The sequence below is a fragment of the Rosa chinensis genome, chromosome 6 (assembly GCF_002994745.2).
Source record: "Rosa chinensis cultivar Old Blush chromosome 6, RchiOBHm-V2, whole genome shotgun sequence".
In the NCBI taxonomy this organism is placed as follows: domain Eukaryota; kingdom Viridiplantae; phylum Streptophyta; class Magnoliopsida; order Rosales; family Rosaceae; genus Rosa; species Rosa chinensis.
In genome coordinates, this window is record NC_037093.1 from 23,675,894 (window position 1) to 23,691,570 (window position 15,677).

General features: G+C 37.0%; 2 protein-coding genes across 3 annotated transcripts; one reads left to right on the plus strand and one right to left on the minus strand.

The window, feature by feature from the left end:
* The first annotated feature begins 3,477 nt into the window (after positions 1-3,477).
* LOC112173471 (F-box/FBD/LRR-repeat protein At1g13570) lies at positions 3,478-5,942 on the plus strand. 2 transcript variants are annotated; one of them, XM_024311103.2, is made up of 4 exons: positions 3,478-3,752; positions 4,082-5,016; positions 5,130-5,285; positions 5,424-5,942. In XM_024311103.2, the coding sequence occupies exons 2-4, from the start codon at positions 4,195-4,197 to the stop codon at positions 5,700-5,702; spliced, it is 1,257 nt and encodes a 418-aa protein (XP_024166871.1). In that variant the 5' UTR covers positions 3,478-3,752; positions 4,082-4,194; the 3' UTR covers positions 5,703-5,942. The 2 variants fall into 2 exon arrangements, with proteins under 2 accessions (XP_024166871.1, XP_024166869.1); XM_024311101.2 differs by having other exon boundaries at positions 4,195-5,016.
* Positions 5,943-6,121: 179 nt separating this feature from the next.
* Positions 6,122-12,805, minus strand: LOC112173470 (protein DETOXIFICATION 46, chloroplastic). The gene is made up of 14 exons (XM_024311098.2): positions 12,238-12,805; positions 12,061-12,155; positions 10,860-10,968; positions 10,662-10,717; positions 10,081-10,136; positions 9,606-9,744; positions 9,342-9,479; positions 9,063-9,131; positions 8,863-8,973; positions 8,591-8,719; positions 8,243-8,320; positions 6,775-6,846; positions 6,623-6,685; positions 6,122-6,543 (listed from the first exon to the last, which is right to left on the minus strand). Exons 1-14 carry the CDS (start codon positions 12,650-12,652, stop codon positions 6,442-6,444), a joined length of 1,632 nt encoding a protein of 543 aa, XP_024166866.1. The 5' UTR covers positions 12,653-12,805; the 3' UTR covers positions 6,122-6,441.
* Between the last annotated feature and the right edge of the window lie 2,872 nt (positions 12,806-15,677).

Genomic DNA, 15,677 nt, shown 5'->3' on the forward strand with positions numbered 1-15,677 from the left:
CGTTAACCACTCTGAGCTGTCGTTGGCCGGAGTTGGCTAGCCTTGTTGGGTGTTGACCAACCTTGATTTGGATTTTTGCAAGCACTGAGCCCAAGTTGAACTTGATGCAAGAATTGTTTGGTTTTTGTTTTACCGCTAGGATGGGTTGCGGCGGATGTAAGGCTTGATTGAGAATACAAGGCAAGGAAGGCCGAGTGCTTCTAGCGCCAATGTTAACGTTAGAGTCCGCGGGAGTCTCTAGTTAGCTTTAGAGAAAGAGAGAGAGAGAGAGAGACACACACACACACACATACACACAAGAAGTATAGTGGTTCGTCTCCGTCTTAGCGAGAGACTACGTCCACTTGAATGTTGTAGTATGTGTGTTTGGGATTATAAATTGTGTAATGAAGTGATGTTTATGTGGGAGGAGAGTTCCTTTTATAGGTGAAGGAAGCCATCTCCTTTACATTTTCTTAGATGTGGGATGTAGAAATCACTATTCTAGTCTAGAAAGCATGTTTGTGAAGGCAACTTGGCAAGGCCGGGAAGGTGGCTTCCCGGCGACGTATTTGCCACTTCCGAATACCGTAGCGTAGCTTGAACATAAGGCTACAAGATGGAAGTAGTGGTTGGATCCCATGAGGGTGTTGTTTATGCTTGGTGAGGTAGCAAACTATCCATGTATAGTGAGAGGAATCTACAGGTTGCATACTGGTAATGGTTTCTTATTTGGTCTGATGCTTTCTTATATGTTTGTTTCTATTTCATGTAGAGATCCATATGAAAAAAAAAACCAAGGAATTGACTAACTTTATGATCCCATAGAACATAGACAAAGTAAGATGGATATTGTTAAACTATTGGTAACTATTAAATTGGGAAGTTTTATGACAGTTAATAATGAGTTTGAAAGGTCAGCTATCTAGTGATATCAAGAAGTTTTATGTCAATGTCAAACCAGTTTTCACATGTCTTCGTTAATGCTTTGTCTTTCCACACATTTAATCCATCCTCTTAGAAATAGTTTCGGCAGTGTTAATGCCTTTCATTACTCTTCCAATTTGTACTACGTATTAGTTTCTTTGGGATTATATTATGTTAGGACTATTGGGGGCAGTTGCATATCAACATGGGTCTCAACATTATGGTCACAGTAATGTTACTAGCTGATAGAAATCTTGAATATTCTTTTTGTACGAGTACTAGTTTAGAAAAATGGCAAGCAAAGATTTGTTGCACATTTAATATTTGCCTTCCCAAGTGATGAACTTGATTGGCGATGTAAAAGGAAAAGTTGTTGATGGTAGATGATATGATCGACACTGCTGGTGAGTCTCGACGATATATGAATTTTCATGTTATATATTTGTCCTTACTCATGAGGTCAAACAGTTAAAGATGGATGATAACAGTAAAGAGAAAGAAATGTGTGTGGACTTGGAAATATATTATGTAAGTATAACAAAGTTGCTGAACAAAGTCTATTCAAACCTGAGGTGTTGTCATTTTAGGAGAGGTTATTCATTGCTTAATAAAGTGATCTTGATTTAAAGTTATTTTCTTATAGTCTGGAGAAATAGAACGTTCCATCTCCTTTTTCACTTACATGTTACTACAGAGTCTTCAGTATACATTCTTTTGGTTTAGTACCTTTTGGAGTGGATCAATTGAATGTAAACAGTTTTAAAATTTCATTTCATGAGATCAAGTACAAGAAGTTATAATGTTGTATATGTTGTACGTACTTAACCATTGTTGTGTTGATGGTTAATCTGTGGTTCTTTGCTGCAGGATGGTGTGCATTACATGGTTTATACACCCTCTGACCCACTTCTCAGCTTGTTTACGTTTTCATGGTGTTCTCTCTAATTGCTAACATTCTTCTCATTTTTGTGTGAATTTGTGTTATTAAATTGATTGGGTTCTTGGTTCCAACTGACTATATCAGGCAATGAACACACTGCGATTATATTAAGGAGGTGACTATAGCAGGCAATGGACAACTGACTATATTAAGGAGCTGTAAAGTACCCGACCACTGTATGATATAGAAAACAGCCAAAGTTGACAGAAAGAGAGAGAAGACAAATGTACAAATGAGCCTCCTATAATAGTTCTGATGCCATTGAAGAAACTCCAGAAGACATTGAGGGTGTGGAGCTCCTCAAACTTCAAGCTCCTTAGACTCCAATGAGGCCATGAGAGCAGCAAAGCTAGACACTCTTTAAGTAAATTTCTCGATGTATTATTAGATGTACTCCTTTTGTGGACAAAAGATTATCTTTGCAAAATTCATTTTGGTGCATGATGTGGATTATGACAATTTCTTCTATATATATATATATATTGATCAGTTACTGTTAATTTGGTCATTTTTGATTCCACATCCAGCAAATATAATGCATTGAATCATTCTATTAGGACAACAATAACCACAAAAAAACTGTTGTATGTGCACAATAGTCACAATGACCCAACAATAAAAACTATCGTTTGAATTTAAAATAGATAATGGATACTTTGAAAAACTGTCGTATGAATGAAAGTCACACAACGGGCATAAAATAAAGCAACCTCTGAATTGCAATCACACAACAGTTTCTAAAGTCGCCTGTCGTCTGAAGAATAGCACGCAACAGCTAATGCTGTCAACAAGCTGCCGCCATGTTGTCGAGCCATTCACACGATGGTTTCCTACAATCAACTTTCATCAGACGGCGCCTCGATATACGACGGTTTGCCTCCATATCAGACGACGGTTTTTAGCCGTCGTCTGATTCAATTTTTGTAGTAGTATACAAGGTGATAAACTCACAGTTGACTAGAGTAACAAACCATCCATGTCTAAGCGACTAAACTGATGTAATGTTGGGCAAGCCTTCCTTCTTCTGGCTTATTCACCTCTCCTCTTGTGGATTTGACAGTGTTTTTGTTTCTCGGTCTGTAAAAGTGCTTCAGCTCTTGTTTGTTGTGGAGGTTGGTGTTGGGTAGTGTGAAAGTGAAGGGAGAAAGGAAGGAGGATAGGGTTTTGGTGGCCATCACCGCCATGGCCATTAATGGGTTTGGAGGATTGGTTATGATGTCGATTTCAACCAGGACAGGAAAAAAGGATGGAAAATAACAAAAACAAAACAAAAAATAGCTCCGCTGCCGGGAGTCGAACCCAGGTTGTTAGCTAACCAAATTGTGCTACAGTAGATTTGGTGTGTAATATTGGTATGAATACTGAAGGATGAAAATACCATTGAAAAGTTAACGGAGTTAACGTTTTTACTGTTGCTAGGTATGAATATTGGATCGGGCTTAAATCGTCAGGTACTATTTTGATATTTTTTTAAAATATAAGTATAAAAGTTAATAGTCTGAAAAAGTTCATACACTGTTTAATCGATTTTTCTAAAAGAAAAATAGAAAATGCAGAGAAAGGTAGAATTTTTTTGACCACTACAAAAGAGACAAAAACAGGAGAAAAATAAATGTTTTGACACTACAACATTCAGAACTGAGCTGGTCTGGAAAACAGTTCCCTCCCTCTCTCTCTCTCTCTCTCTCTCTCTCTAAGACCCAGGACTGTTTGGGTTTAGTAGGGCTCGGCTCCTGTTCCAAACTCGATTGGCTTCCCTGTTCTTGCATTAAAATGTCAGAGATGATAAGAGTTTCTTGATTTAGTTTGAAACTGTGTTATTTTGGTGAATTCTCAATGATCTCAGAAAAGGGTACTTAGTATTTGGCTCGCTATCTTCATTTCTTGAAACAAGGCAAGTGAGATGGTAAGTTTTCCGCTTTATTTTGGGGAAATTTGCATTATTTTCATTGCATTGATTCATACAGTATAGAGAATTTTCTGTGCTAGTGCATTGTGCTGTTCTCAATTTTTTGGAGTGAAGGGAATTAGGGAATCCTCCCTTCCTTTCGAGTTTTTAATTAGCTTTACACTAATTCAGTTGCTTTTTGAAAGTTTCAGACTTGTAGTGCTTTTTAACCTGCATTTTTTAAATTTGTATCTTCATTTTTGTTTGTTGCATGTTAATCTTGTTTTGTAGTGTTGGAATTTGGTTCTATGACAGACTAGGAATGACCATATCATGTTTGGCTATAGTGTAGAAATTTGAACAACATTCAAACACTCAAGGACACGGTGCATGTGATCTTGACATCATTGGTTATTTCATTGGATCAGTGAGTTTTGAATTTATTTACTTGAAATCTCAGATGCCAGAAATGCCACCCAAGTGCCGTTTGAAAATGGATATGGGGTTGGACAAATTTAGCAACTTACCAAGTGATGTTATAGAAAAGATATTGTTACTTTTGCCAATTAGGGATGCAGTGAGGACAAGTGTTTTATCTAACAAGTGGAGGTACCGATGGGCGAAGCTTCCACAGCTTGTGTTTGATGGTCAGTGCGTCTCGTCTCAAAACCACACATCTTTTGTGACCATTGTCGATCATGCACTCTTAGTTCACATTGGCCCCTTACATAGCTTCAAGCTTTCTCAACAAGGCTTTCTAGCCAGTAGAGATATCGATCGATGGATTGTCCATCTATCAAGACACTCTATCAAAGAGTTTAAACTTGAACTTCACGAAGGGCAGTGCTACAACATTCCTTCATGTTTGTTTTCTTGGCAAGATATGATTCATTTAAAGCTGAAGAATTGTTTTCTAAAACCTTTGCCCACATTCAAAGGCTTCAGGAGCTTGAAGAGACTTGATATTGTGCGTGTTACCTTGGCCCAAGATGTTCTTGAAAATCTTATTGTTTGTTGTCCTCTTCTCAAGACATTGACTTTCATAGACTGTGATGGTTTCACCCGTCTCAAGATTGATGCTCCAAAACTTCAATTCTTAGGCTTTAGGGGTCGTTTTGATGATGTTATTCTTGAAAACACCATAAATCTTGATGCTGTTACCATTTATCTGGAGGTTACTGTTGACCAAAGATGGGTTCCCCATAGTTCTAGCAATCTGGTCTTGTTTTTCCTTCACCTGCCTCGTGTTCGAAGACTTGCAATCAGGAGTAACTTTTTAAAGGTAATGGACTTGTGGTTTCATACTCTCAGATGGTCAACAATTTTACATGGCTATTGGAATTTGAGATCATATATTAACTGAGTCTGCTGTTTTCTGCATCCTTCCTGCTCCAGTATTTGGCTGTTAGTGCCTTGACAAGAAAGGTGCCTAAACCATGTTTGCATCTGAAATTTCTTACTATAGAGATACACTTTAATGATCTGGAGGAGATTTTAACTGCTGTACGCCTTCTGAGAAGCTCCCCTGCTTTACAAGAACTAGAAATCGCAGTAAGTTTTGCTCTACTGATGAAAGCAATATTTTGATGGGTTAAATTAAAAATTACAAACCAACTCTACTCTAGAAATTTGTTTTGAAGAGCTCTTTTGTTGAAAGTTCAATGTTCTGACGCTATAGGCTTTCTGTAGGCCTTCCCAAAGGATCGAGCTGTTGTGGGAGAAGTGAACTCTTGGTTAGATGACAACCTCATTTGGTCATTCACTAAACTGCGACTTGTGAAAATAACCAGCATCTCTGGTGCCAAAGCTGAATTAGATTTCATTAGATTTTTGCTTTTAAGTTCACCTGTGCTTGAGAGGATGACTATTAAGCCTGCTTCTGTCAATGGTTCTTCAGAACTGCTAAAAAAGTTGCTCCGGCTTGGGCGTGCCTCAGTGCATTCAGAGATAATCTACTTGGACCCGTGATTCATCTGTGGAACTTTGCGGCTAAGATAGGAGAACCTACCTGCAGGAATGAATGTGGCTCTGGACTGTTTGGCAGGAGTCTTTTATGTCTGTTTGTTATTAAAAATCTCCATACTTTTATTGCTAGTCCTCATGACGGTGTTACTGCTTAATATCTTCGGAAATTGGAAACCTCTGGAACTGTATTAGCATTTTTCTTTCCAAATCAATGATATTATGGACTGCAGGGTATTTCCTCAACAGAATTCCAAACTCATTCCGCATGGAATTTAGAGAAGCCATTTTGAGTCATTTTCAGAAGCAATGCATTGATGTTGAAGAGGAAATAGCGTATGGTATGCTAGAATTAATTTCCTTTCCCATTTCGGAACTATTCTGATACACCACCAAAGTATAAAAATTATAGAACAAAGGGAAAATAGTTCGATAGAAGAATGAGCCTTGAATTGCTTGGACTTTAGGACTGAATTTTGTAACATACAGAACAATTACAACAATTGATCCAAAGCGAACCAGCAGCTATTTGAGATTAATTTCTTGACGCCATATGTTGTTTCCATGTGCTCGGTGTATCTTGACTCCACATTTGGTCGTGCTCTCTGCCTTGTTGCAAATAAAGGACTAGTGTCGACTTCATCTTTGGATACTTCGTATAAGGATGACATTAATACATGAACTTTGACCCTTACCAAGATGCAACCATTTATCTTGTATGCTTATCACTCGTGAGATTCCTAAACTATACAGCTCTGACTTCTTCCAGTTTATACCGGCTCATATCTTCAGAGTAGAGTATGCCATCAGGTGATATAAGGCGCCGTAAAGAAAGGAAAAGCCGAGCCTAAGATTTAAAACTTGTATTTAGATAAGTTCTGAATCGTAAATATCTAGACATGTGAAAGCTATAGACGATCTCTTACCCATTGAAATGCTACAAGTGTCCACCAGCAGCTTACTAAACCACATCCTCGGCTACTCACAAGCTGATGAAACAAAAATTGGGATGGTAATTAAATACATAAAGAATCAATACTCTTCTAAAACACCAGAGAAGTGAAAGACATAAACGTACCAGCAGCAGAAGTGCACCTAAAGAGAAGCAGCTACTCATTGATAGACTAATGAATCTAAGATCTCGTCCAGCCTGAGGAACCAAACAAACAAACAGTACGCTGATATAAGAGGAAAACTTATGACCTATGATGTTAGACAACCTCCTTTAAAATGTAATGCATAAAATCAAGAACCATAAGTCAAAGCAAGTTGGAACTACAAATCACCAGTCATGAAGGTGTCCTGATTAATTTGGAATTTGGATAATCAGAAAGTAGCAGAATATTTTGCAAAACTTAATAACTTGCTGAGTAGATAGGTCATTTTGCTTACTTAAAAGATTATGCATCTGTGAAAATACACCATGGCCTACATGGCATCCCTAACATCGCAGTCAAGTATATGATCAAAAGAACTGAACTATTACTCCATAATTTCTGAGCAAAGTTGAAACATGGGTCAAAAGCTGCATCCAGTGTCCAGCAAAAGCAACCAAATGACAATCTCCTTTTGTACTCGCTATTCACAATTATCTAAATTGCTTAAGTTTAGGCCTTTGATTCCTTACGGTTAAATTTGTAGGTCAATTGTCAGCTCTTGTACATAAATGAACTTTTACAGCTGAGATCAATAAACACACAGAAACTAGTCTGATACAAAATATATAACAATAAAAAAAAAAAAGGGAAAAGGAGAAGGTCCTCTAAATTATCAAACTATAAGTTAAATGAATATATAGTCTTTCTATGCTAAGGATCTCCTTAGATATTAAAATCTAAGGATTTCCTTGAATAGACTCACTTTCGATTGCATATTTACATGGCACATATGAGTAGATCATCTCTACAAACTTTCAGCCAAATTGAAAATCATTAAGGCATTCAAAACTGCGATTTACAATTATGAACACGAACGGTTCAGGTTGGACAGATTCGGTTCGTTCATTGATTTAATCTAGTTCGACACCTTAACGATTATCAATTTGGCTGAAAATTTGCAGAAGTGATCTATACATTAGGACCTAAAAACTGAACGGTCGAGATGTGGATATGCGATCGAAAAGTTATTCAAGGAAATCCTTAGATTTTAAAATCTAAGGAGGTCCTTAGCATAGAAAGATTGTGTGTGTGTGTGTGTGTGTGTATATGTAGCAGTTATACACTCAATAGATAGAGGAAACTGAGTTCTCCCCAAGAAGTGATTGATCAAGACAAGACAAGTTACAAGAACACCCATCACATGCTTTGCCACAGAGATATTAAAATCCAATTCACGTATAACATGGTCATTAGATTTACAAGCAACCTTACATTCACCCTCATAAACAGGATGAACTCCTCCCATTACTTCCACTGCAAATGCAGCATATAGATGACACATAATTTCAATCAAGTTTTGGTCCACAAATGGGCACAAGATGTCTAACAACAATGCTGGTAATAAGAATATGAGAAAATTCATAACACTGAAGATAAAACCAAACATACCAGCAATGTTCCCTCAAAGCTGAGAATGGCGGGTGTCACAGCCAATGCCAAAAAAAATGGTATCAGTAGTTTGTGCATCTGCATTAACACACAATAGAATATCAAAAGGAGTTATATTTCTGGACCAGTTATTAAACCTTTTCACGATGACCAATATCATCGATATATTAAATGGCCATGACTCTTTTAATAGGAGTTATCTACTTATAGGAAGTGATTTAATAGAAAGCTGCACATACTGTAAAGTGTTTGACATCTTAGTAGAAGAGAGTAAACCCAACATGATAATTAATGCTACCGAGTAGAAATTAGGAAGATTACGAATAGCTCACAACAGAAAGAACCAACCTCCTGTATGATCTTCTGATCAGGTGTAAAGATGTTAGGAAACAACCATGGAACAGATGTTCCAACAGTTCCAAGAGCCAAACCAAGGATTGCTCCAATGATGACAAGTGACTTGAGCAACATTCGAGCCTGTTTCATGTCATTAAACTTTCAGAAGATTATAACAATGATCAATACAGAAAATGACTGTGAGTCAACCAATATGACCAAGATTAGAGGATAGATTTGCCATATTAATAAAATTTGACCACGAGTCATAAGTCATTACAAACCTTGGGCAAACTACGATTTACTCCATATATCAACTGAGGCATAAATGACCGTGCAGTTTGAGAGAGAGGTTCGCCCCACACCGTACAGATCATGAATGTTTGAATCATGACCTAGAGTAAGTGACAAGTAGTTAATACAAACAACAATTCATCTCCAAAGAGAAAATTCAACAAACATGACAAGGTCATCCAAAACTAACCTGATGAGCAGCCATTGTATATGTGCCCATAGATGTTGCAAAATATACAATGAGCGAGTAGAAAGCAACCTACACATCACAATGTCTTTGTTAGAGAGGATTTGAGGTTTCCTAGTGTGTCGTGTGAACTAGTTTCATAAATTAAGTGCTGGTTCTTATATAATTTCTTTCTGTGACTGGGGTTCAATTGTTTGAACCCCTCCTTAAGGTATGACTAAACAAATCTTCTGAAGAGTTCTCTGAGACTGGATAAAGAAATATAATTGCGTCAATTGTAACCTTGGACATCATTGTCACCAGCACTGGAGCAGCAAGCCCAATTAGTGTTAGAAGTTCTTTGGGTGAGGGAACAGAAATAGCATAAGAGTTGTATCCTTTCTTGTTCAAAGTTTCAATCATCATGTATCCTGCAACAATCTAAAATTACACCAGTCAATAAAACTGGAAAGGGAAACTTCTGTGTCAGTACCAAGAACATATGATAATATATTCAGACCATTATGTACCAAATATTTATATTCGAAACATAGTTGTTCTGCATACCTGTGATAGCATTGTCGCCCATGCTGCACCAGCAATACCATAGCCTAAAACGCTGCAGAGTAGTATATCACCAACGCCATTAATAGCACTGGCTACAGCTAAGGCCTTCAAAGGACCCCATGAATCTTTCATGCCAAGACTGGAAACAGATGGTGAATATCAGAGTACGAACATGATGAAACAGCTGCTCACAATCTCATTAACCTTGGCATTTAAAACTCCCTGCCAGAGATAACTTTGCCTTAGGCAATGAATAAGTAATTTAAGTCAAAATGAGGGTGCGTGTTTGATATTTTTTGTTTTTGACATGATATTTTTATAACCACTCACACACTAGATAGAATTTCATATTTCAGTCCATACATGCCAAACAATTTTTTTTGTTTCAGCAGTAAATTCTTCTCCCCAAAAACATTGGGCAAATAGGGCAACTAAATCTTCTATCATTTTAAATTTTTATTTCAAGATATCTAACCTTGCACTCTGGGTAACCCAACCAACAAGAACTGCAGGCCATGCCAAACTCCGTATCTACCAATAGAAAATAACATATTCAGTTATTAATCATTTAGAAGATATTGAGTGTTAAAATATGTTTCAAAAATCCATGATAAGGTATATACTGGTGGAAGAAGAAGTAAAAGGACATGCTAATGAAAATCCTTGGAGGATGACAATATACCAATCAAGTATACACAGTTTGTCTGAGCTCCACATACTAATTAGTTTTTCAGGCACAGTAATGTTGCAGATACATTATTCAGAACTTCCTTAACAACTATCTATTTTGACCTTGCAAAGGATTAATATGAAGTTTGAACAATGAGAACAGCAAAAGAATGACATGTTGGTCGCGGAATATGTTGACAAGACAATGTTAAGTCTGCCACAAATTAGAATAGTGTTACGCTTACAGAATGTAACAAAATGAACAAATAAATAGAAAAGGCTTCGATCATATATTTACTCTTCCAAACCAGCTGAATGGTTTAAAACCAAAGAATTTTATGAACAGTGGAGTAACCAACAAGTTTTAGCTCAAAGAAGAAAGTACACCTGAACGTATGTATTTGCTGCTGGAATAATATGTATGTTCTTTGATCCAGTAAAAGCTGAAAATCCACAGTTGCAGCAATCATTAGTCATGAATGCTACTTTGATAGACTCAGAGAGCTCTCATTATCTACGTTTAGCTAAAATGCTTAATGAAAAAAACAAAACAACATCAACATTAGCTGTAACAATTCTTATTACCAGTCAGTGCCCAACAGCCGAAGAATCTTGTAAATAAAAGCATTAAGAAGCCACAGGTCAATGCAACAAAGAGCAAGGTGGATATATGATGTTGCACTTCATTTTTATCCTGCACAAATACTAGATAGTCAAACAATGCATAAAAAAAAAAAATAATAATAAATAAATAAAAAAGAAGAAAGGCAAAAGGAAAATATTAGTGATCAAACATATACATCAGAAGGCTTCACAAGTACAGAGAGATTTTTTATTTTAATTTTAGAAAGAGATGGTTTTATGTCATTGCAGTAAATGTAGAATGTCACTATGAAATATTTACAATTGACCCAGTATAGTCGTATAGTCTATGGTGCATACATATCTGACAAAACATATGAACAAGATGCATGAACATAATTGATTCCTACTTTGTGTTTATGCTATGCTTGACAATTCTTGGGTTCATTCCTAACAATTCAAACTCTTATAGATCGATATTTGGTTTAGAACGTATCAGCCCACAGTTATTTCCCGATGATTGATAGTGACATAAGCTTTTGGAATTAACAGTAACTTTACTCTAATTACATTATGATGGCAAGCATAAGCATGGAACAGGATGAAGGGTACTGATTCTAATCACAACAGTCAGAGTTGAGCTCTGTAGCCTGCGTTGAGAATCGCCCCCATAAAGGAAACCTATTCACACCAAATACATGAATGAGAAATTACTCGACTAAAGATAAACACTAGTTATGCTAAATATAGAACCTATCCAATTTTGCTAAATATAGTGGAAAGGGTAGCAGCTTACAACTAGTGTATGACCAACAATGACTCAACTTTATAGAATTTGGGCTCTGCTATCTATATCACAAAAGCCCCTCAGTTTCAGAGAAAGAAAGAGGTCGGAAAAGCTTGCCAAGGGGCTTATTGGAATTTCAAAAGACACTGAAACCCCATAGCGAAATGAAAGAATAAAACCTGAGAGCGAAAAAGGTATACACATAGACTTGAAGAAATAGATAGTTACAGCACTGATCCTCATTAAATCTAGTCCCCTTGAACACGATAATTCTATTACTGTTTGATACAGCCTCGCATGTAGCATTGCATTTCTTAAAGCAAGTTTTCAATGATTGAGACGTACACAGTGAAATACCAATACTGTATAGGAAAATGAATGTGCATATAGATGAGAAAGGAGAGAAACTAAACTAACCCCTTTTGCAAGGGAAGTAGCGACGATATTGGAAGTTGCAATAGAAAGGAACATGAAAACATAGCTCATATTATCGCACATTACAGTTCCAGGACCTGCAAACAGAGAGAGAGACCTCAGCTAAGCTTCTTCCACCATAATAAAAAAAAAAAAAAAAAGGTTGAAATGAATGAAGACCTAATGCGGCAAGCTCAATGGAGCTTCCCTGACCGACGACGACGGTGTCGATGAGACTCATAAGTGGGCCGCTGATCCAGATCCCGGTAGCCGGCCCAGTAAACATGACAATCTCCTTCATCTGATTCCATATACTCTGACTCTCCAACTCTCCTCCTTTAACCTCCGCAGCTTCTCCAGACCTCGAAATGGCGTCCGTTCCGGCCCCGCCATCACCAATGCAGGCGATTACAGGGCGAATCGGACGGCGTCGTATTGAAGCTGAGGAGGAGGAGAAGCAGCGTGAGCGTGAGCTCGGAAATCGAGGTGTGTGGTTGAAGAAGAGAGAGGAAGAAGGTGGAGGAGTAGTGGAGAAGAGACAACAAGGTTGAGAAGAGAGAGAGTGAGAAATGAGGTGGAGGGTTCTAGCTTGCATTTTTGCTTTCTTCCTGGAAAACACACCTTGATTTTACCCTGCCCCCAAATTAATAAGCAAAGAAGAAGAAGAGGAGACGGGGGAACAGGAGAGAGGGTTCAGACTTCAGAGGTGTGAGTGGTTTATATAGTTTTGAAATTTCAAATCAAAGTTAGGGGAGCTGCGTGGAGGGTTGGCGGCCATTTCTTCCTTTCCTTTCCTTATCAGGGCTTGAATGAAAAGGAACAAAAAATTTGGAAATTACCACAAAAGGATTTGTGATCCGAACAAAAACTCAACTTTTTTTTATAAAATTTCTCGGTTGAACTAAGCATAGGGAATACATGTAAGGAGTGTACATGAGTGATCAAAATCTAGAAGGTTGTTTGCGCCGGTGGGAATTATTTGTCATCATTAGTACTATTTGACGGTAAAATTATTAGCTAGTTGACTGTAATTTACACCGATATAAATAATCTTCTAGGACAGTTTGTAATTTTATCATTTTATGTTCAATTAGTGCGGAAAATAATTGATCCAAAAAAATTCCAGTGATGAAGTCTTATTTTAGTAGGTTAAACTCATTTTGGCATCTCCTTTAGAGCACTATTCATATAGCATCTATACGACTATACATGTCTTCAACAATCAAATTTTATATTGGGGTGCTATTTTCATTTTTTTTGAAATATAATACGAGTTTGATATCTATTAACCTTATTAATAAATATTTAATAATAAAATTTCATAAAATAAATATAAAAATAAATTTGGATTGGTGCATGCCAGTCACATAGAACACTCCAAATGTTATGGAGACTTAAATCGAAGTACTGTCATGTTCACTTGCTGGTGCATTTGGAAATGGAAGAACAAAACCATATTCAATATTGGTTTTACCTAGCCACATAACCCTACTAAAATAACAGTTTATGCCTCCCAAGAGTGGTATAACATTATCATCTTTTTTTTCTTCATTTTATAAAAAAGAGGATAAAAAGGTTTTACTCATGCCCTCATGGTGACTCGAACCCATGACTTCGTACATAGGTAGTGGGTGCTCTAACCGCTGAGCTAACACCACTTCGTCAATAACATTATTATCTTGAAATGGTTAAGATCGCCTTTGGTATGACTCAAACTTAATGTTGATGGTGCAAGATCAAGTTTAAATTGGAGAATTGCTAATTACTGATTAGAGACCATAATGGCTCATTGGCTTTGTTGCGAGTATGAGAATCGGAAAGGTGAATGAGAAAGATGCTCGGGCCTTTTTAGTTGTTCTTAGAATGGCTGCTTCCATAACGACATAAAACTTCATGTGGAATGTGACACGGAAATCTTAGTTCATATGATGCATAATGGTGCCGAGGAAACCCACCTCGCAAATCACTTTAAATTGCTGCAAATTTTACCCATGATTACAAAAGACATGAATATGGTCAATCACGCTCCTTCTAAATTCAGTGTTGATTCCGAGTTTGACATTGAGTCATGGACCAACCTCCTCCCCAACTGATTCCTACTATTCTTGACGACTTGTATGAGCTTCTGACAGGAATTGCAATAGTTACAGTTTTGTTGTTTTTTGCTGGGCCCCATCTCTTAAACAAAAATGTAAGTAAAAATAAATCTGCATTATCATTAAATTTTTTTGAGAACCAATTATAAGCATGATCAAGAAGTTCAATAACTGCCTAACAAATAGTCTTCACTTTCCCTTTGAGGACTCACCAGATTTTTCTCAAATAGATATGCTAAGTAGAGGTGGCAAACGGGCCGCTAAGCACGAGCACGGTACAGGCCCGGCAAGCTTAAAAGCGGCCCGACACGGCCCAAGCCTGTTAGTGGCCCGGCACGACCCAAGTATGTTAGAATAACGGGTCGGGTTGGGCCTAGGAATATTAGCCCATTAGCCCGGCCCGGCCCGAACACTACATATTGTGGGCCGGCCCGTTACAAACACAAAATTTCATTTTGTTTTTAAAAATATTAAAAAACCACAATGATGAGGTTTGAATATTAGACTTTTTAATTTAAAATCTCATGACAATTCCACCAATGTTATTTCTTTTATATTATCAAAATAGTGAAATAAAACATTATATCCTTGTTTTGACATAAAGTATTTTTTCTAAATATTAAATATATGTTTATTAATAAAGACTAATCTCATAATAATACAACTATAGAATGAAGGAAAGAATAATATGATACTAAATCTTCATTATATTAATAAAGATTAATCTCACAATAATATACTAAAAGCAATATATTTTGAGTTATTTTTTTCTTTCTTTCTTTCTTTCTTGTAGTGGAATATAAAAAATTATTAGAAAACTAATCTTAAAAAGCTAAGATTGAGAAAAACATTGTAGAACTTAATTTATTTGAATTTTCTAAATAATTAAATAAAATTATTTTTTATTTATTCAAATTAAGATTTTAAAATCGTACTTTATAGTGGGCAGGCACGAGCACGACCCGTTTATTGGCCTGGCACGATATGGGCTCGGGCCATGGGCCAGACCGGGCTTAATGTTTAAGTAAATGGGCCGGCACAAGCCTGACACGATAATAATTGGGCCGGCCCAAGCAAGGCACGAAGCACGACTAGGCCCGCTTAAAATGGGCCTGGCCGGCCTGTTTGCTACCTCTAATGCTAAGGTAGTTCTATGTAATAGTAAGCATGCCGCCTTGAAACTTCTACTTGTATTTCTTCAATAGATTACCTACTTCATTGGAACAACAAGTACGCTGAATTTCAAGCTAGTGTGATTAGAATGTGATGTGTTGGCTACATTACATAAGCACTGTGTTGCCCCTGCAAATGTCTAAAAAAATCTCATGGTCATTTATCAAACTACTCGATAGCTTTGGAACTCATATCCCCTATTAAAATGAATCAGAAATTATTTTCTATCATGAGTTGCCAACATCAGCTTTGCAAAACCAGTTGCAAACTTGTCATGAACTATAACATTGCCAATCCACCACTTTATGGCCCCATCATGGATCGTGTCAATGATAACATATTTTATTTCTC